The following is a 20,971-nucleotide window of genomic DNA, read 5'->3' as shown; positions in this document are numbered from 1 at the left end:
AGCTCTAGGTCTTGTAGGCACCACCTCGGCATGGGTGGCAGCAGTCTGGGCCGGCTGGCTGACAGGCAACAGCACGGGCACTGGCGGAGTGGCAGTGGTGCGAGGATCGCATGCCTTGTTTTGCGGTAACAAATTATTTAGGTTATTTGACAGACCGAGCTCTGTCAAGCCCGTGTGGTGGCTGGTGTGCAACGGCCACCACACGTTACAAAAATCCACGCACAGGCATCTTCCACCCTTCAACATGTAGTTCAGGGCCTGGAATATTAGGTCCTTCATTGAAACACCTGTGAACCTTTTGGCGTGGAAGCAAATCATCCTCGATTCGAGGGACTGCCTATGATGATGATATTTTGCGGTTTAACTTAAGTACCAGGACTGAGGGTCTTCAGATTTGTGGAGAGACTCGAGAAACTGGGATTAAAAAATGAGGAGAGGCAATGTAAACTCAGAGCACCTGATTCAACACGTGATAAACACGTTCAGAAACTTGTTGCGCTAACAATTTTAGAGTTGATGCTGGAACAGATAGACCTGCAGATTCACAGACACAAGTCTTTGCAGCACAACTTGAGAAGGCTCCTAAAAAGGCACGTGTGATCCTTGGCTTTATTAATATAGAGTACAACAGCAATGAAGTTATGCCAAATCTTTATAAAACATTAGCTGGGCCTCAGCTGGAGTATTGTGTCCAGTTTTGGGCACCGCACTTTAGGAAGAATGTCAGGGCTTTAGAGAGGGTGCAGAAGAGATTTATTAGAATATAACCAGGGATGAGGGGCTTCAGTTATGCGGAGAGTTTGGAGAAGCTGGGGTTGTTATCCTTAGAGCAGAGTTTAAGTAGCGATTTAATAGAGGTGTTCACAATTATGGGGGGTTTTGATAGAATAGATTGGGAGAAACTGTTCCCACTAGCAGCAGGGTCGATATCCAAAGGACACAGATTAAAGATAATTAAAAGAGAAATTGGCAGGGCTATGGGGAAAGAGCAGAGGAGGGGGACTAATTGGACAGCTCTTACAACGATCCGGTGCAGACACGATGGGCCGAATGGCCTCCTTCTGTGCTGTATCCTTCTATGATTCCATTATTGCTGAAATTATGAATATATTTCCCTGCCAGTAAGGAGAAGGTGGTTTTGAACAAAATTTAAGTGGCTCAATTGCTCGAGACAGAGCAGGAGACTTCCAGTGACAGCAGCAATTGGGCAATTGTCTCTTTATTAACTATCCACGCACTGGGCAAGGGCTCCCTGCCCACTGATGGAGCTTGCCATACCTTCCTTCTACCTGCCCGATCCAACAAACCCTCCTGCTTCCTGTGTCTGCCTACTCCCTTCTTTTCATTGTCCCTTTCCACCTCCCCCATTATCCTCCTCCTCCTCTTCCCTCTCCCCTTCTTCCCCTCCTCTCCCCTCCCCCTTCTCCCCACCCTGCCGCCCCCAACATCCCGCAGCCCCAATCATCCTCTCCCCTGTCTGGATCCAGCTATTGCACCCCCACCCAGCACCACTTTCTGAGCCTGTTTAAATTGAATTTGCTTTTCACTCCTGTTATGTATGAAGAAAGAGTCAGACTGAATACTGTGAGCTCAAAGTAAAGTGTGACCGTAGTCTTTTATTGCAGGTCTCCAGAGTGCCTCTCCAACCTGTGAGGCCTCCTTAAATACCTGTGCTCCCAAGGGATTATGGGCTCCCTTGGGACTCCAGGGGATGAGCCCTCTAGTGGCTGTACAGAGTAAATACAAGTTACATATATAACACTTCCCCGCGCCCCTGCCCCCCCAAAGTCAACAGTGTAACTATTTACATGGTGAGTCGATCTGGGGCCCTTCTTGCCCTGGTTGATCGTTTAGAGGCAAATGCTGGTATTGTTGAATCGTCTGTTGGGCCCTCGTTGGGCTGCTGTGCAGCTGGCCTTGCTGGGCTGCCTGGTGTGGTGAGTCCTGCTGGGCTGCTGTGGATGATGGGTTCTGCTTCGTGGCCAACTGCTGTGTTGGTTGCCACTGGTGTGTATGTTGGGGGGATCAAAGAAGGTAGGGTCCAAAGTGGGTTGCTCAGGATAATCCGTAAATCTGAGTTTGATTTTGTCCAAGTGTTTCGGGTGAATGAGTCCATTTGAAAGTTTGACCCTAAACACCCTGCTCCCCTCTTTGGCCACAACAGTGCCAGGAAGCCACTTGGGATCTTGTCCATAATTCAATACAAATACAGGATCGTTGATTTCAATTTCGCATGACATATTTGCACTATCATGGTATTAACTTTGTTGGAGCCGCCTGCTCTCTATCTGTTCATGTAGATCTGGGTGAACTAATGAGAGCCTTGTCTTAAGTGCTCTTTTCATGAGCAGTTCAGCAGGTGGGATCCCAGTGAGCGAGTGGGGTCTCGTGCGGTAGCTAAGCAGGACTCGGGATAGGCGAGTCTGCAGTGAGCCCTCCGTGACCCTCTTCAAGCCCTGCTTGATGGTTTGCACTGCTCTCTCTGCCTGACCATTGGGTGCTGGTTTGAACGGGGCAGATGTAGCATGTTTAATCCCATTACGGGTCATGAATTCTTTGAACTCAGCACTGGTAAAACATGTCCCGTTGTCACTCACCAGTACATCGGGCAGGCCGTGCGTGGCAAACATGGCCCGCAGGCTTTCAGTGGTGACAGCGGACGTGCTTGCTGACATTATCTCACATTCAATCCATTTGGAGTACACATCTACAACCACAAGGAACATTTTACCCAAGAACGGGCCTACATAGTTGACATGGACCCTAGACCACAGTTTGGAGGGCCAAGACCATAAACTTAGTGGCGCCTCCCTGGGTGCATTGCTAAGCTGCGAGCATGTGTTACATCTGTGCACGCAGGACTCTAAGGCCGCATCGATACCGGGCCACAAGACGTGGGATCTGGCTATCGCGTTCATCATTGCGATGCCTGGGTGGGCACTGTGGAGTTCATTGATGAAGGTGTCTCTGCCTTTCTTGGGAACCACGACCCGATTACCCCACAGAAGTCGGTCTGCCTATTTTGACATTTCATCTTTGCGCTGCTGAAACGGCTTTATCTCTTCCTGCATTTCCACTGGGACACTGGACCAGCTCCCGTGAAGCACACAGTATTTGACAAGCGACAATAAGGGGTCCTGGCTCGTCCAGGTTTTAATCTGCTGGGCTGTGACGGGTGATTGCTCACTCTCACTAAATCTGCAGGCTGCGTCATTTCCATCCCCATGGTGTGCAATGGCAGCCTACTGAGAGCATCGGCACAGTTTTCTGTGCCTGGCCTGTGGTGGATGTCATAGTTGTATGCGGACAACGTGAGCGCCCATCTCTGGATGCGGGCCGATGCATTCGTATTTATCCCCTTACTCGCGGAAAACGGGGATATAAGTGGTTTATGGTCATTTTCCAATTTAAATTTGAGCCCAAACAGGTATTGATGCATTTTCTTTACCCAATAGACACACGCTAACGCTTCTTTTTCAATCATGCTGTAGGCTCTCTCAGCCTTAGACAGACTCCTGGATGCATAAGCAACCGGTTGCAATTTCCCAAAATCATTAGCTTGTTGCAATACACACCTGACGCCATATGACGACGCATCACAAGCTCGTACCAAACACTTACATGGATCATACAACACAAGCAATTTGTTTGAGCATAACAATTTTCTAGCTTTTACAAAGGCATTTTCTTGGCTTTTGCCCCATACCCATTCGTCCCATTTATGCAGTAAGGCGTGCAGTAAGGTGTGCTGAGATCCAATAAGAAGTTACCAAAGTAGTTCAGGAGTCCTAGAAACGACCGCAGCTCTGTCACGTTCTGTGGCCTCGGTGCATTCTCGATTGCCTCCGTCTTCAAATCGGTGGGTCTGATGCCGACGCCGCAATCCTCCTCCCCAGGAACTCCACTTCAGGCGCTAGGAAAATTCACTTCGAACATTTTAACCTGAGCCCCACGTGCTTGAGTCGACTAAGAACCTCCTCCAGGTTCTATAGATGCTCGACTGTGTCCCGATCTGTGACCAAGATATCATCCTGCAAGACCATGGTGCACGGGACCGACTTCAGTAAGCTTTCCATGTTTCTCTGAAATATCGCCGCCGCTGATCGAATTCTAAATGGGCATCTGTTATAAATGAAGAGACCTTTGTGCGTGTTGATGCAGGTGAGGCCCTTCGATGATTCCTCCAGGTCCCGCGTCATGTAGGCTGAAGTCAAATCCAACTTCGTGAATGTCTTTCCTCCCGCCAGCGTTGCAAAGAGGTCGTCGGCCTTTAGTAGTGGAGAGTTACTTTGATAGTTACTTTGTAATCGCCACAGATTCTGATGGTGCCGTCTCCCTTGAGGACTGGGACAATCAGACTGGGCCAATCGTTGAATTCGATCGGTGAAATAATGCCCTCTCTTTGCAGCCGGTCTAGCTCGATCTCTACCCTTTCTCTTATCATGTACGGTACTGCTCTCGCCTTGTGATGAATGGGTCGCGCCCCCGGAATTAGGTGGATCTGCGCTTTTTCTCCTTGGAATTTCCTGATGCCTGGTGTGAACAGTGAAGGGAACTTGTTTAAGACCTGGACACACGAAGTGTCGTCAGCGGGCAATAGTGCTCGGACGTCGTCCCAGTTCCCGCATATCTTTCCCAGCCAGCTCCTGCCAAGCAGCATGGGACCATCGCCCGGTACCACCCAGAGTGGTAGGTTGTGCATCGTAGGAGACCTTTACAGGAGCACTGTCGATTACGGGAATCAGTTCCTTTGTATAAGTTCTTAGTTTTGTGCGAACTGGAGCTAAGACTGGCCTTGATGCCTTGCTGCACCACAATTTTTCGAAAGTATTTTTGCTCATGATGGACTGGCTCACACCCATGTCCAGCTCCATTGACACCAGAAGTCCATTTAGTTCAACATTCAGCATTATCGGGGGAAACTTTGTGGTAAATGTGTGCACCCCATGCACCTCTGCCTCCTCGGTCTGAGGCTCTGGTTCGTCGTGATCACCATGGATCTGTCTGCCTCTGCAACATGGCGGTTTGCAGGATTAACAGGATTTGCAACTTGTCTGCACATACGTTGGAGATGTCCCATTGTTCCACAGCCCTTGCAAACGTACCCTTTGAAGTGGCATGAATGGAAACGATGATCACCCCCGCAGCGCCAACGAGGTGTTAATGGCCTTGCATTCATCACCCTTAATGGTGGACTCTGAGACATCTGTGGACGTGCAGCTGCAGGTATGTGTGACCTGCCCTGTACATTGCGATTTGAAAACAACATCACTTTGTTCACAGTACATGTAGCAGCACTTGTGTACTGAGAGATTTGCTTAGTATTGTCACTGGTGGCAATGAACACCTGGGCTATCGCTATGGCCTGACTCAAGGTTGGGGTCTCTACAGTCAAAAGTTTGCAAAGTATGGTTTCGTGGCCAATGCCAAGTACGAAAAAGTCTCTGAGCATGTGCTCCAAATGTCCTTTAAATTCGCAATGTCCTGCAAGGCGTCTTAGCTCGGCGACATAACTTGCCACTTCCTGGCATTCAGACTCTTTGTAGGTGTAGAACCGGTACCTCGCCATCAGAACATTTTCTTTCAGGTTCAAATGCTCCCGGACCAGCGTGCACAAATCATCGTACGATTTCTCCATGGGTTTCGCTGAAGTGAGCAGATTTTTCATGAGGCCCCATACGTTGGTGTCCTACAGACCGTGAGAAGAATCGGCCTTCGTTTGGCAGCATTCTCTTCTCCATCCAGCTCATTGGCTACGAAGTATTGGTCGAGTCGCTGCACAAAGGTTTCCCAATCATCTCCCTCTGAGAATTTCTCCACGATGCCCAATACATCTCTGCATCTTTGGGTTCACTATCTGTATCTCGTCGCTAGTAGTTGTTATGTATGAAGAAAGAGTCAGACTGAATACTGTGAGCTCAAAGTAAAGTGTGACCTTAGTCTTTTATTGCAGGTCTTCAGAGTGCCTCTCCAACCTGTAAGGCCTCCTTAAATACCTGTGCTCCCAAGGGATTATGGGATCCCTTGGGACTCCAGGGGGTAAGCCCTCTGATGGCTGTACAGAGTATATACAAGTTACAGATATAACAACTCCCCATACCCAAAACACAGCAGATCGAATACTAATGTACATATAAGATCGGGATGAACTTTAAACAGTTCCTGTGGGGATTTCATGGTTTACTGTGACCACGCTTACTTGTAACATCATCAATTTGCCTGTAAAGGCTGTAGTTCGTGCTGTAATAGGGTTTTTCCAGTTTACTGCACACAGTACATATTTGCTCGCACGAAACCACTGTGATACTGTGTAATTCCTCTGTTAAAAAAAGGTTTGCCTGTTGCTGCAGGCTTCAGCCACTGGGTGATGCCCTGACACAAGCTTGCTTTCCCTCTTTTCAGCATCCAGGTAAGGACTTTCCCCCCTTTTTTAAAATAAGAATGATTCCTTTCAGTTTTATTTTTTCAGCCCTTGGCCAGCTAGCTTCAGCTCCTGTGCCTGCCTTCTTTGCCGAGTCGCTGCCCACTCCCAATACCGAGCCCCATCACCACCCGCCTCGAGCTCCCTTTGCAGTGTGACTGAGCTCATTCTGCATTCACACACTTTCTCCTCGCCACTGCTCAGCATTATGCATCACCATTTGAGGCTCTCCTCCCAGCTCTCTATGCTTAGAATATAATCTACCAACACCCCACGGTTAGATTATAATCTACCAACACCCCACGGTTAGATTATAATCTACCAACACCCCACGGTTAGATTATAATCTACCAACACCCCACGGTTAGATTATAATCTACCAACACCCCACGGTTAGAATATAATCTACCAACACCCCACGGTTAGATTCTAATCTACCAACACCCCACGGTTAGATTCTAATCTACCAACACCCCACGGTTAGATTATAATCTACCAACACCCCACGGTTAGAATATAATCTACCAACACCCCACGGTTAGAATATAATCTACCAACACCCCACGGTTAGATTATAATCTACCAACACCCCACGGTTAGATTATAATCTACCAACACCCCACGGTTAGATTATAATCTACCAACACCCCATGGTTAGAATATAATCTACCAACACCCCACGGTTAGATTATAATCTACCAACACCCCACGGTTAGATTATAATCTACCAACACCCCACAGAAGGCATGGCCACCGATGGTTGAGCGATTATAATCAAAGATGCTCAGGAGGGCAGAATTAGAGGAGCGCAGACATCTTGGGGGGGTTGTAGGGCTGGAGGGGATTATAGAGGTAGGGAGGAGCGAGGCCATGGAGGAATTTGAAAATAAGGATGAGAATTTTGAAATCGAGGCATTGCTTAATCGGAAGCCAATGCAGATCACGAGCACAGGGATGATGGGTGAGCGGGACTTGATGCGAGTTAGGACATGGGAAGCCGAGTTTTGGATCACCTCTAATTTACGTAGGGTTTAATGTGGGAGGCCGGCCAGGAGTGAGTTGGAGTAGTCAAGTCTAGAGGTAACAAAGGCATGGATGAGGGCTTCAGCAGCAGATGAGCTGAGGCAGGAGTAGAGACGAGAAATGTTACCGAGCTGGAAATAGACGGTCTTAGTTATGCTGCAGATATGTGGTCGAAAGCTCATTTCAGGTTCAAATATAAAACCAAAGTTGCGAACAGTCTGGTTCAGCCTCAGACAGGAGTTGGGGAGAAGGATGGAGTCAGTGGCTAGGGAATGGAGTTAGTGGCGGGGACCGAAAACTGTAGCTTCGGTCTTCCCAATATTTAATTGGAAAACATTTCTGCTCAGCCAGAACTGGATGTTAGATAGAAACTGTGGAGGGGTCGAGAGAAGTGATGGTGAGGTAGAGCTCGGTGTCATCATGTGGAAACTGACGCTGTGTTTTTGGATGATGTCGCCAAGGGGTAGTATGTAGATGAGAAATAGGAGAGAGCCAAGGGGGACATCAGAGGTAGCGATGCAGGAAGAGAAGCCATTGCAGGTGATTCTCTGGCTACGATTAGATCGATAAGAATGGAACCAGGCGAGTTCAGTCCCACCCAGCTGGACGATGGTGGAGAGGCGTTTGAGAAGGATGGAGTGGTCAACTGTGTCAAACACTACAGACATGTCAAGAAGGACAAGGAGGATAGTTTGCCTTTGTCACAGTCACAAAGGATGTCATTTGTGACTTTGATGAGAGCCAATTCAGTACTGTGGCAGGGGCGGAAACCCGATTGGAGGGATTCAAACATTGAATTGTGGGAAAGATGGGCACGGATTTGGGAGGCAACAACACGTTCAAGGACTTTGGAGAGAAACGGGAGGTTGGAGATGGGATGGTAGTTTGCAAGGACAGAGGGATCGAGGGTTGTTTTTTTGAAGAGAGGGGTGATGATGGCGGATTTGAGGAAGAGAGGGACAGTACCTGAGGAGAGAGAACTGTTAACAATGTCAGCTAACATGGGAGCCAGAAAAGGAAGTTGGGTAGTCAGCAGTTTGGTGGGAATAGGGGCAAGGGAGCAGGAAGTGGGTCTCGTGGACATGATGAGCATGGAGAGGTCAAGAGGGGAGATTGGAGAAAAACTGGAGAAAGATGTGAGATCAGGGCTAGCGCAGAGGGCTTCCTTCGAGGAAGTTTGGCCTGGTGGGCTAGGGGAAGGAAGGGAAGAGGCAGAGGCAACTGAATGGATGGTCTCAATCTTAGAGACAAAGAAGTCTATGAGCTCCTCACAGTTATTGTTGGAGGGTGGAAACTGGGGAGAGGGGTTTAAAAAGACGTTTAGCAGTGGACAATAGAAGCCGGGATTTATCTTTGCATTCCAGAATGATTCTGGAACAGTGAGCAGTTTTGGCAGATGAGAGCAGGACCCAATAATGCTTTATGTGATCCAGCCAGACCTGGAGGTGAATGGCTAAACCAGTTGTCCGACATATCCATTCAATCTGTGTCCCTTGGACTTAAGGGAGTAAAGATCAGGGTTGTACCAGGGGGGAACAGCCAGAGTGAGAGAGAGCAATTGTTTTAATAGGGACTAGGGCATCAAAGGTGGTGGTGGTGAGGGTGTGATTGAGCTGATCAGAAGCTGCAGGAATGTCATGGTGAATGGAGGGCCAAAGGCTGGACAGTTGGGAGTTCATACGTGTAATTGTAAGAGTTGGGAGAGATTTTTTCCAGGGGGAGGGCACAGAAAGTGGTAGGGCTGAGTGGGGGGGGGGGCTGCGGTGGAAAAGGGATGTGGGTGGAGGAAGTGGTCAGAGATGGCCTTATCTGCGATAGACACGATGAGAGTAGCGAGGCCATAAGAGACGGCAAGGTCGAGGGGGTGGCCGTGAATATGGGTTGGGGAGTCTACATGGAGGCAGAGAGTAAGGGAGGACAGGAGGCTAGAGTGGAGAGAGAGCATGATGAATTGAGATGGAGATTGAAATCACCGAGGATGAGAAATCATTTGGCGCAGAGGCTGAGGGAGGAAAGTAATGAAAAAATATCGGTAATAACACTTTTATTTTATTTTATACAGTTAGAATATAATCCAACGACACCCCACGGTTAGAATATAATCTACCAACACCCTACAGTTAGAATATAAAAGAAAGACTTGCATTTATATAGCGCCTTTCATGACCACCAGACGTCTCAAAGCATTTTGCAGCCAAAGAAGAACTTTTGGAGTGTAGTCACTGTCTACCAACTCCCCATGGTTAAAATATAATCTGCCAACTCTCGAGGGTTAGAATGGAATCTATATCCAAACTAACATCTTCAATAATAAATGCGGAACCCACAAGAAATGCATAGGTCCATCAACAACTGAAAGAGAAAAAGAAGTATTTCAGGCAATAATGAGTTACTATTTCATGTGGGACTTTTTATTCCACTTTACAGGTGCTAATTGGCTGACCTGTTGTGCATTTCGGCCAATGTCTATGACAGACCTCCAATGTTAGTAGTTTTTCTTTTTATCACTAGTATTAGTATTAGGCAGTCCCTCCTATTGAGGATGACTTGCTTCCACACCAAAAAGTGATGCGTTCACAGACGTTTCAATGAGGGACCTGACATTCCAGATCCCAAACTACATCCTGAAGGGTGGAAGATGCCTGTGCGTGGATTCTTTTAACGTGGGGTGGCCATTGCACACCAGCCACCACACAGACTTGACAGAGCTAGGTCTTGATCCGGCTGCAAGGGTTAACCAAGACGACTGGAGACCAAGCTCTGCTGCACGGGCCTAGTGTGCACACATGCTCCAACTGTCCATAGATCTCGGTGTGGGCTGGCCCGTGCTGCCCCTGGGCCCTCGCCTCTTCTGGGCCCTGGTCTCGCGCCTCTCCTGAGCCCCGATCTCTCACTGCTCCTCCGCCCCGATCAAAAATGGAGCAGTCAGAAACAGGACATCAATTAGTCTCCTCTTATCTTGGAGACATCAAATATCGACACACTGTTATTTGAAATATCAAAATATTAAACTCCAGCCTAGTTGAAGGGTTATTAACATCGGCAGTATATCCAAACTGTACCCACACAACAAAAGTGACCCTTTGGTGCTGTGTGCACCATTGTATGAACACGGGAATGATCAGGTGATAAAGAATAATTGGTTTTAAAGCCAGCGCTATTTTCTTTTGTTTTTTACCACGCTGAAAGGAGAGAATAGTTACAAACCAGAATACAAAAACCTTCAAATAAGTTAAACATTCCAAAAAATAACTACTTAAATTAGTCACTTATTGCAAATAAATGGTGTGATACTTTTAATCCATAATTTTTTTTTTACAAAGGACACAAAGACATGTACACTGCAAATCTCTTGTCTGGAAGTAAATCTGAAAAATGAAAAACATCAAGGGTTATGGTTTTGCTGTCTGATTGGGCTACTAGCTATTCAATACTTTAAACTGACCATTCATAGAAAAACATGCACATATTTATGAAATTTTAATTTATTATATTCTTCCGGTACAACGAAAAGATGTCACTTCAGAGCGTTAAAATAAATAATGTGATTTTTTTTTAATGTATTTGTTTCTGGTTTCCATAATTGAAGTTGTTTAAAACAGTGGCTAAGTGCCAATTTCACCAAGGATGACCTAAGCAGAGGGGCCCAAGTTAGTACTCAACATTTTTCACACACAATCGACCAAAGTTGCTGAGATGAAATATCCATCACTCATAATTATTAAACTCATCTACCAAGAAAAAAAAATGCTTCCTCTTGAATTATTCAAGAATCCGACATTTACAGAGATTTGCAGCACACAAGATACTCTGCGTGGCATGTTTTAACATGAACGGTCTCCGACAATCACTTCTGTACAAAATGAAACCTTATGGTTGACAGGTTTAGTATACAATATAGTACATACAAACAGCAAAACTAACACCAACAACTTACTAGTCATCAATTGGTTGCTTCAATTGTGTTTTTTTTTAATTTTACAATGTGAAATTGAAGATATCATTTCTGAGGTAATAATTAACACAATCTTCTCTTTTTGGTTATTTATTGGAAAATAAAGGGGACTTATGTACCGTGTAACACACCAGGGGAGGGAGGTATCAGGAACTTTTCAAAAGTACATTTTCTTTTGGCCATCTTTTAATTTCACTGCACTTCCAATGGAGAATCATAATATAGTTACTAAGCACCATCAATTGGAATTAGGTCGTCAAGTACAATTTCTTTCTCATAACAAAACAGTGTTAAAAAACAAAATATTAACGTCCATTTCCCAGATTAAAGCCTACGCTGGTTCCAGTCCTCTTCCTTTTCTCCGCAACCTGCTCCACGTCCCAACAATCAGACAGTAACAGTTCACGGTCCTTTCACGTTTTCTGGTGGTGGTGCCCGTAAAGCTTGTGTGCAGGCAGAGGAATCGCAGTAACCGGGAAGTCCAGAGCGTCCGGGAGGCCCAGGAATACCAGGCTGCCCACTCTTCCCAGGAGGGCCTCTCCTACCATCGCGCCCATTCCTGCCAAAACTATTTTTGCCGGGCACCCCTGTAACAAAGAAAAACAATGATGCGATTAATACCAATGGCCTGTACCAAGTACGAACAGATTGATGTCACCGCAAACAGTGTAGGCTGTGGCTCGATGGGTAGCACATGCGAGCCTCTGAATCAGAAAGTTGTGGGGTCAAGTCTCACTCCAGAGACTTGAACACCAAATAATCTAGGCTAACACTCCCAGAGCAGTGCTAAGGGAGTGCTGCACTGTCAGAGATGCTGTCTTTCAGGTTGGCCTTTAAAGGGAGGCCCTGGCTGCTTGCTCAAGTGGATGTAAAAGATCCCATGGCACTATTAGAAAGAAGAGCAGAGGAGTTATCCCCGGTGTCCTGGCCAATATTTATCCCTCAATTAACATAACAAAAACAGATTATCTGGTCATTATCACGTTGCTGTTTGTGGGAACTTGCTGTGTGCAAATTGGCTGCCATGTTTCCCACATTACAAAAGTGACTACACTCCAAAAGTACTTAATTGGCTGTAAAGTGCTTGGAGCTGTCCGGTGGTCATGAAAGGCGCTATATAAATCCAATCCTCCTTTACCTATCCTAAATAAATTTTGGAATCCCATTCCAATTTGTTACCGTCTTTAATGTTACTTCACTATTTCCTCTGATGGGAAATCAAGAACGAGGGGACGTAATCTTAAAATTAGAGCTGGAACATTCCAGAGCGATTTCACGAAGCACTTCTTCATACAAAGGGTAGTGGAAATCTCGAAATCTTTCCCCCACAAGGCTGTGGATACTGGGACAATTGGAGCTTTCAAGACCGAGATCGATAGATTATTGTTAGGTAAGGGTATAAGGGATATGGAGCTAAAGCGGGTAACATGGAGTTGAGGTACAGGCAAGCCATGATCTCATTGAATGGCAGAGCAGGCTCGAGGTACTAAATGGCCTCCTCCTGTTCCCAAGTTCACTCCACCTCTTGCAAAGATACAGATTCATCATCATCATTGTCACAGGTGGTCCCTCGAACGAGGATGACTTGCTTCCACATGAGTTCACAGATGTTTCAATGAAGGACCCGATGTTCCAGTCCTGAACTCCAATTGAAGGGGTGGAAGATGCCTGTGCGTGGATTTTTTTAACGTGGTGTGACTTTTGCACACCAGCCACCACACGGGCTTGACAGAGCTAGGCCTTTATCCAGTGGCAAGGGTTAACCAGGACGACTGGAGACCTGCTCTGCTGCACAGACCTATTGCGCATACATATCGCAGTGTGGGCTAGCCCGTGCTGCCTCTGGGCCTTCAGCTCTTCTGGGGCCCATAGGCAGTCCCTTGAAATCGAGGAAGACTTGCTTCCACTCCAAAAGTGAGTTCTTAGGTGACTGAACAGTCCACTACGGGAATTACAGTCTCTGTCACAGGTGGGACAGACAGTCGTTGAAGGAAAGGGTGGGCGGGGGGGTCTGGTTTGCCGCACGCTCCTTCCGCTGCCTGCGCTTGCTTTCTGCATGAACATAAGACCATAAGAATTAGGAAGAGGAGTAGGCCATCTAGCCCCTCGAGCCTGCTCCGCCATTCAACAAGATCATGGCTGATCTGGCCGTGGACTCAGCTCCACTTACCCGCCCGCTCCCCATAACCCTTAATTCTCTTATTGGTTAAAAATCTATGTATCTGTGATTTGAATACATTCAATGAGCCAGCCTCAACTGCTTCCTTGAGCAGAGAATTCCACAGATTCACAACCCTCTGGGAGAAGAAATTCTTTCTCAACTCGGTTTTAAATTGGCTCCTCCGTATTTTGAGGCTGAGCCCCCTAGTTCTAGTCTCCCCGACCAGTGGAAACAACCTCTCTGCCTCTATCTTGTCTATCCCTTTCATTATTTTAAATGTTTCTATAAGATCACCCCTCATCCTTCTGAACTCCAATGAACAAAGACCCATTCTACTCAATCTATCGTCATAAGGTAACGCCCTCATCTCCGGAATCAGCCTAGTGAATCGTCTCTGTACCCCCTCCAAAGCTAGTATATCCTTCCTTAAGTAAGGTGACCAAAACTGCACGCAGTATTCCAGGTGCGGCCTCACCAATACCCTGTACAGTTGCAGCAGGACCTCCCTGCTTTTGTACTCCATCCCTCTCACAATGAAGGCCAACATTCCATTCACCTTCCTGATTATCTGCTGCACCTGCAAACTAACTTTTTGGGATTCATGCACAAGGACCCCCAGGTCCCTCTGCACCTCAGCATGTTGTAATTTCTCCCCATTCAAATAATATTCCCTTTTACTGTTTTTTTTGCGTGCTCTCGGCAATGAGACTCGAGGTGCTCAGTGCCCTCCCGGATGCTCTTCCTCCACTTAGAGCGGTCTTTGGCCAGGGACTCCCAGGTATCGGTGTGGATGTTGCTTTTTATCAAGGAGGCTTTGAGGGTATCATTGAAACGTTTCCTCTGCCCACCTGGGGCTCGCTTTCCGTGTAGGAGTTCTGAGTGGAGCGCTTGCTTTGGGAGTCTCGTGTCGGGCATGTGGACAATTCATGATGGGTGTGGTCCCACAATGCCAGCAGCCATCCAGTACATCCTTGAAATGACTGGTTGCACGTGACCAGAGTTACTTGTCTAGATCGGAGCTTCTTCGCCACAATCCCAGTATGCATCTTTCTACCCCTGTTACAGCAACATCCCAGAACTGGATGCAACCCAAAAGACACATGAAACATCACAACTCTTAGGGGTCTCAGGTATGGTCGAGATACGATCAGAAAAAGGGAAGAGGGAATATATATTCATAAACATATATAAAAAATAAAAATATATATATAAAAACGCTCTCCCCTTTTTCTGATTAACATGCCTCGCCACCTATCCTTTTTTAGTTTGGAGGAAGGGTTCACACCCAGAACGCTGATGTCTGTTCTTTCCACGGGTGCGAATGGACTTACTGGGCGTTCCCAGCATTTTCTGATATTGTTTCAGATTTCCAGCAACGGCAGTATTTTACTTGTTACTCCAATGGTATCTTTTGAGTTGGCCTAAAAAGCTGGGGAGGGGAGGATGAGCGATGAAGCAAGGTGGATGGGATTTGGAAAGACAGTGGCTGAAGGCTCTGGTGGCGATGGTTAAGTAGCTGGGAGAAAATGCACAGTGGCCAAAGGTCAGAAGACCAAATGTGTACACAATCATCTACAAAAGCTAGCAAAAACTGACCAACAACTTCAACAGTAACTTGTATTTATATAGCGCCTTTAACGTAGTAAAATGCCCCAAGGCGCTTCACAGGAGTGTTATAAAACAAACTTTGACACCGAGCCACAGAAGAAGAAATTACAGCAAATGACCAAAAACTTGGTCAAAGAGATAGGTTTTAGGGAGCGTCTTAAAGGAGGAAAGAGAGCTAGCGAGGTGGAGAGGTTTAGGGAGGGAGTTCCAGAGCTTAGGGCCTAGGCAGCTGAAGGTACGGCCTTCAAAAAAGCTGACAACACAAAAACAATCCTGAATATAGACCTATGATCTGTAATTTACACAGAGTGCAGTAGGACACAGGCTTGTCATAACTTCATAGAATGATACAGCACAGAAGGAGGCCATTCGGCCCATCCTGCCTGTGCCGGCTCTTTGAAAGAGCTCTCCAATTAGTCCCACCCCTCTGCCCTTTTCACATACCCCTGCAAATTTTCCATTTTCAAGCATATATCTAATTCCCTTTTGAAAGTTACTCTTGAACCTGCTTCCACCACCCTTTCAGGCACTGCACTCCAGATCATCAAAAAAACTCACTAGCTAAAAAATAATTCTCCTCCAGTTCTTTTGCCAATGATCTTACATCTCAATCCTAGCTTCTCCAGCCCCTCCACATAACTGAAGTATTTCATCCCTGGGAGCATTCTGATAAATCACCTCTGCACCCTCTCTAAGACCTTGGCATCTTTCCTAAAGTGGAGTGCCCAAAATTGGACACAACACTCCAGCTGAGGCCTAACCCGTGATTTAGAAAGGTTCAGCATAACTTCCCTGCTTGTGTACTCTACGACACGATTTATAAAGCCAACATTCCCATGTGCGTTTTAACAGCTTTATCAACTTGTCCCGCCACCTTCAAAGATTTGTGTGTGTGAATCCCCAGGTCTCTCTGTTCCTGCGCCCCCTTTAACATTGTATCATTTAGCTTATATTCCTCTTTGTCCTCCCGAAGTGCATCACTTCACACTTCTCTACATTGAACTGCATCTGCCATGTGTCTGCCTATTTCACCAGTCCTGCTATGCCTTCCTGAAGTCCGCCACGATCCTTCACATTGCTTACTACATTTCCAAGTCTTATCTGCAAACTTTGAAATTATGCCCTCTATACCCAAGACCAGGTCGTTAATATATATTAAGAGGAGCAGTGGTCCAAATATTGACTCCTGGGGGGCACCACTGTATACCTTCTTCCGGTCTGAAAAACAACCATTCACAAGTACTCTCTGGTTTATACCTAAATTCATATCCGCGCTGTCACTGCCCCTTTTAAACCCATGGGCTTCAATTTTGCTAACAAGTCTATTATGTGTAATGATCAGTCAGTAATTGAGAGGAGCGCCCATGCTAATGTAGCTCATACATGTGTCAGCACCTTCAGAGAGGGAGGAAAAGGGAAAAGCAAAATAACAGCTGACCCTAGTCAAATCAGAGTGTGTTGTCATCTCGCCTATATTACACGCCACTGCACCGTCTTCAGTAAACTCCATCGTAAAATTCATTCCGTTGCTACACCTATCAAACTGTTACACATGCAGCTACCAGATCCTTTTAATAAACACAAGAACGGTTCAAAGGTGCTGATGATTTATCAACATATACACACCCAATAAATATGACACTGGGGAGGCTAAATTGGATTGCCCCCGAAAACAGGCGCAGGGATCGTGATGCACGATTACCCCACGTCCGTTTAGTAAAATAATGGGACTAAAGGCGGACAAGTCCCCGGGACCTGATGGCCTGCATCCTAGGGTCTTAAAAGAAGTGGCTGCAGAGATAGTGGATGCATTGGTTGTCATCTACCAAAATTCCCTGGATCCTGGGCAAGCCCCAGCGGACTGGAAAACAGCATATGTAACATCCCTATTTAAAAAAGGAGGCCGACAGAAAGCAGGAAACTATAGACCAGTTAGCCTAACATCTGTCGTTGTGAAAATGCTGGAGTCCATTCTTAAGGAAACAGGAGCAGGTCATTTGGAAAAGCATAATTCAGTCAAGCAGAGTCAGCATGGATTTATGAAAGGGAAATCATGTTGGACAAATTTGCGGGAGTTCTTTGAGGATGTAACGAGTAGGGTGGATAAGGGGGACCAGTGGATGTGGTATATTTAGATTTCCAGAAGGCATTCAATAAGATGCCACATAAAAGATTACTGCACAAGATAAAAGTTCATGGGGTTGGGGGATAATATATTAGCATGGATAGAGGATTGGCTAACTAACTGAAAACAGAGAGTTGGGATAAATGGGTCTTTTTCCAGTTGGCAAACTAGTGGGGTGCCGCAGGGATCGGTGCTGGGGCCTCAACTATTTACAATCTATATTAATGACTTGGATGAAGGGACCGAGTGTAACGTAGCCAAGTTTGCTGATGATACAAAGATGGGTGGGTAAGCAAATTGTGAGGAGGACACAAAAAATCTGCAAAGGGATATAGACAGGCTAAGTGAGTGGGCAAAAATTTGGCAGATGGAGTATAATGTGGGAAAATGTGAGGTTATCCACTTTGGCAGAAAAAATAGCAAAGCAAATTACTATTTAAATGGAGAAACGTTGCAAAGTGCTGCAGTACAGAGGGACCTGGGGGTACTTGTGCATCAAACACAAAAAGTTAGTATGCAGGTAAAGCAAGTAATCAGGAAGGCCAATGGAATGTTAGCCTTTATTGCAAGGGGGATAGAGTATAAAAGCAGAGAAGTCCTGCTACAATTGTACAGGGTATTGGTGAGACCACACCTGGAGTACTGCGTACAGTTTTGGTCTCCTTATTTAAGGAGGGATATACTTACATTGGAGGCAGTTCAGAGAAGGTTCACTAGGTTGATTCCGGAGATGAGGGGGTTGACTTATGAAGATAGGTTGAGTAGGTTGGGCCTGTACTCACTGGAGTTCAGAAGGATGAGAGGTGATCTTATCGAAACGTATAAGATAATGAGGGGTCTCGACAAGGTGGATGCAGAGAGGATATTTCCTGTCATAGGGGAAACTAGAACTAGGGGGCATAGTCTCAGGATAAGGGGCCGCCCACTTAAAACTGAGATGAGGAGGAATTTCTTCTCTCTGAGGGTCATGAATCTGTGGAACTCTCTGCCCTAGAGAGCTGTGGAGGCTGGGTCATTGAATATATATCAGGCGGAGATAGACAGATTTTTGAGCGATAAGGGAATAAAGAGTTATGGGGAGTGGGCAGGGAAGTGGAGTTAAGTCTATGATCAGATCAGCCATGATCTTATTGAATGGTGGAGCAAGCTCGAGGGGCCAAATGGTCTACTCCTGCTCCTATTTCTTATGTTCTTATGTTCTTAATGTAATGCAGGCAGCACACCATTTTCGTGCTGCCTGCTCATTATCATGATTTCTGTGTGCAGCCAGTGTTAACCGCGCTGTTCATTGTCTTCATGCATCAGCAGTATCATTACTTGCCCAGTATCAGTACTTGTTAGCACTACTTAAAGCTAGCCTGCACTGCTTAAAGCTAGCCTACACCTCTTAAAGGGAAGGTGCATTGTGGCTGCAGGAGGTGCTGACCTCATTCAGAATAGTGTGCTGTGCAACAAAGAGCAATGGCTGATCATGGGAGGGAACCTGCAGCAAGGTTTTCCGACGCTGCACTGGAGGTCTTGGTGGAGGAGGTGGAAAGGAGGAGAGATGTCCTGTATCTGCAGTGGGTGAGAAGGCGGTGGGAGACGATAGCTGCAGAGGTCAATGCCTGGAGTTTAGACCCGTGGCCTGGATGCAGTGCCACAAGAAGTTTAATGATCTCACACGGGTGGTCAAGGTCAGTGGATGTATCTTCAAATGCCATATCCTATCAACTGCACCACTAGCCTCACACACTGCTCAATGCACCACTCCCCCATCACTCACCTACCAACAATCTCCATCAATCAGGACTCATACCTCACATTCATAGCTTCACCTCACCCTCACACACTCAGCAATGCTGCAAGCCTCACACCCACATCTCACAGCTTGCACACAGTGCCAGCTATTCAACCATGACAGCCACATCACCCAAACGTATTGCACGACACTCCCTGACACACTTCCCTTTCTCATGCTGCACAACCGGAGGCAGCAGGAACTAACCGGAGCGGGAGAGGTGGGCCTGCTGATCGAAACCCCATGGAGGTGACGGTGTTGGCCGTTATTGGAAGGGCCATTGCTGAGGCCCTGACCAGTGGCAGGAGCTGAATCCTATGAAGCTGACGCTTTCCTCATACCCAATCCTCCTTCTCACATCTCACTTCCCCTCATCCCACAATCTCTTCCGACCGAGAAGCTGCAGATGGTGTAAGCACGCACGTCTTCCTTAATCCTCTCTCCTCACCACAACCTTTTCCTTGTCCCTTTTTGCTTTCAGATACCCAGGCAGTGAAGGAAGACCAGGAAGACAGAACATCACTTGATTTCACTCACAGCCACCAGCCCAGATACTGGCACTGATTGCCTCTTAGAGGACAGCTTAGAGGTGAGACCTGCACATGGTGAGACACTGGGCCCAAGTGCGCTGCAGCCAGGGCAGGGGAGAAAGGATTAGCACAGGTGCCAGCTCACCGGAGGGCGAGGTCGTACACGAGTTCCGCTGCAGAGGACTGGGATGAGAATTTCGATTGGCCAGGCGACAGAAGAAGTCTGATGGGTGTACACGGCCAAATGCTTGGTGCATTGTCAGGCCTGCCAGAAAGCCTGTGTTCAATGTCAAGCAGCATGGAGGAGTCTGGCACCAACTTGGCACAGGGCTTTGGGCAGATCTTGGAGCTCATCCTTTCCAGCATGGAACGGGTAGCCAACTCCATCAACACACTTGTGGACCCAGCCATGATGCAGCGTCTGATGCTGATGCCTCAGCTTCCATTGCAGCACAAGCAGAAACCACCCAAAGTCTGAGCACTGCAGTGGAAACTCAGACTTCTGTCTCACAGGCTCAGCCTGCTGCCAACATGGCTGTGGATACCCGTGTTCGAAGGGCTTGCAGGGAGTCACTGCAATCCATCAGTCTGTCCTCCAACAGATTACTCGGATTGCTGAGGCGCTGCCCCGGGGGAGTGGCAGTGGCTCCATGGAACATGACCCTGCTGTCCTCTCTCAGAGTGACAGCATTCATACTTCCACCACTGCCACTCCGCCAGTGCCCTTTGCTGTTGCCTGTCAGCCAGACAGCCCAGACTGCTGCCACCCAGGCCGAGGTGGTGCAGTCTGAACCTGAGCCTTCTAGGCCCAGAGCTGCTCGAAGTCATTCTGCAAGGCCATCTGCATTCTCCCCACTGAGTCAGCAGCTCTCCACCAGCTGTGCTGCAGCCTCTGGGGTAGCACTGGGTAGGAGCACCAGGACAGGCAAAGGAATGCACAAGGGTGAGTAGTTTAAGATTGTATGCATAATGGTAGTTTAATTAGTACATGCAATATGGCACGATTTAACTGATAAATTTGGTTTGGAATGTGTATTTTGTGTATTTTAGTTTTGCATTGTGGCCAAGAGAGTGAGATGGTCAGTGACAGAGGGAAGGAAAGGAGTGTGGGACTGTAGGTAAATGGGGAATGGGACTTGCGGTTACTGGAATCGCACTTGAATTACTTCTTCACTTACAGCCCGGGCAGAAAGGGACTATCTAGGTAGCAGCCTTCCTCCCTCTTCGAGCAGCCTGTCCTGCTCTGCGTAGCCTCTGCTCATTCTCCCAGTCATGCTCATTTCCATGAGGAAGGCCTACTAGTGTATCCAGGTCTGGGAGCAACTGGTCTGTGCAGAAGCCTTGAAGTCAGTAAACAGAGCTGTTGCA

General features: G+C 47.0%; 1 protein-coding gene across 1 annotated transcript in view; it reads right to left on the bottom strand.

Moving 5' to 3' along the window:
• Window positions 1–10,748: 10,748 nt before the first annotated feature.
• The window catches only part of col9a1b (collagen, type IX, alpha 1b), a 152,043-nt gene continuing 141,820 nt past the window's right edge, over window positions 10,749–20,971 (bottom strand). The window contains exon 32 of the mRNA XM_070884857.1: window positions 10,749–11,986. Coding sequence (XP_070740958.1) covers window positions 11,802–11,986 — 185 coding nt within the window. The 3' untranslated portion in view covers window positions 10,749–11,801. The remainder of the gene's footprint in view (window positions 11,987–20,971) is intronic.

This window comes from Pristiophorus japonicus, chromosome 7 (assembly GCF_044704955.1).
Source record: "Pristiophorus japonicus isolate sPriJap1 chromosome 7, sPriJap1.hap1, whole genome shotgun sequence".
NCBI lineage: Eukaryota > Metazoa > Chordata > Chondrichthyes > Pristiophoridae > Pristiophorus > Pristiophorus japonicus.
Note: the sequence above shows the minus strand (reverse complement) of the source record. Positions and strands in the feature narration are given on the sequence as shown.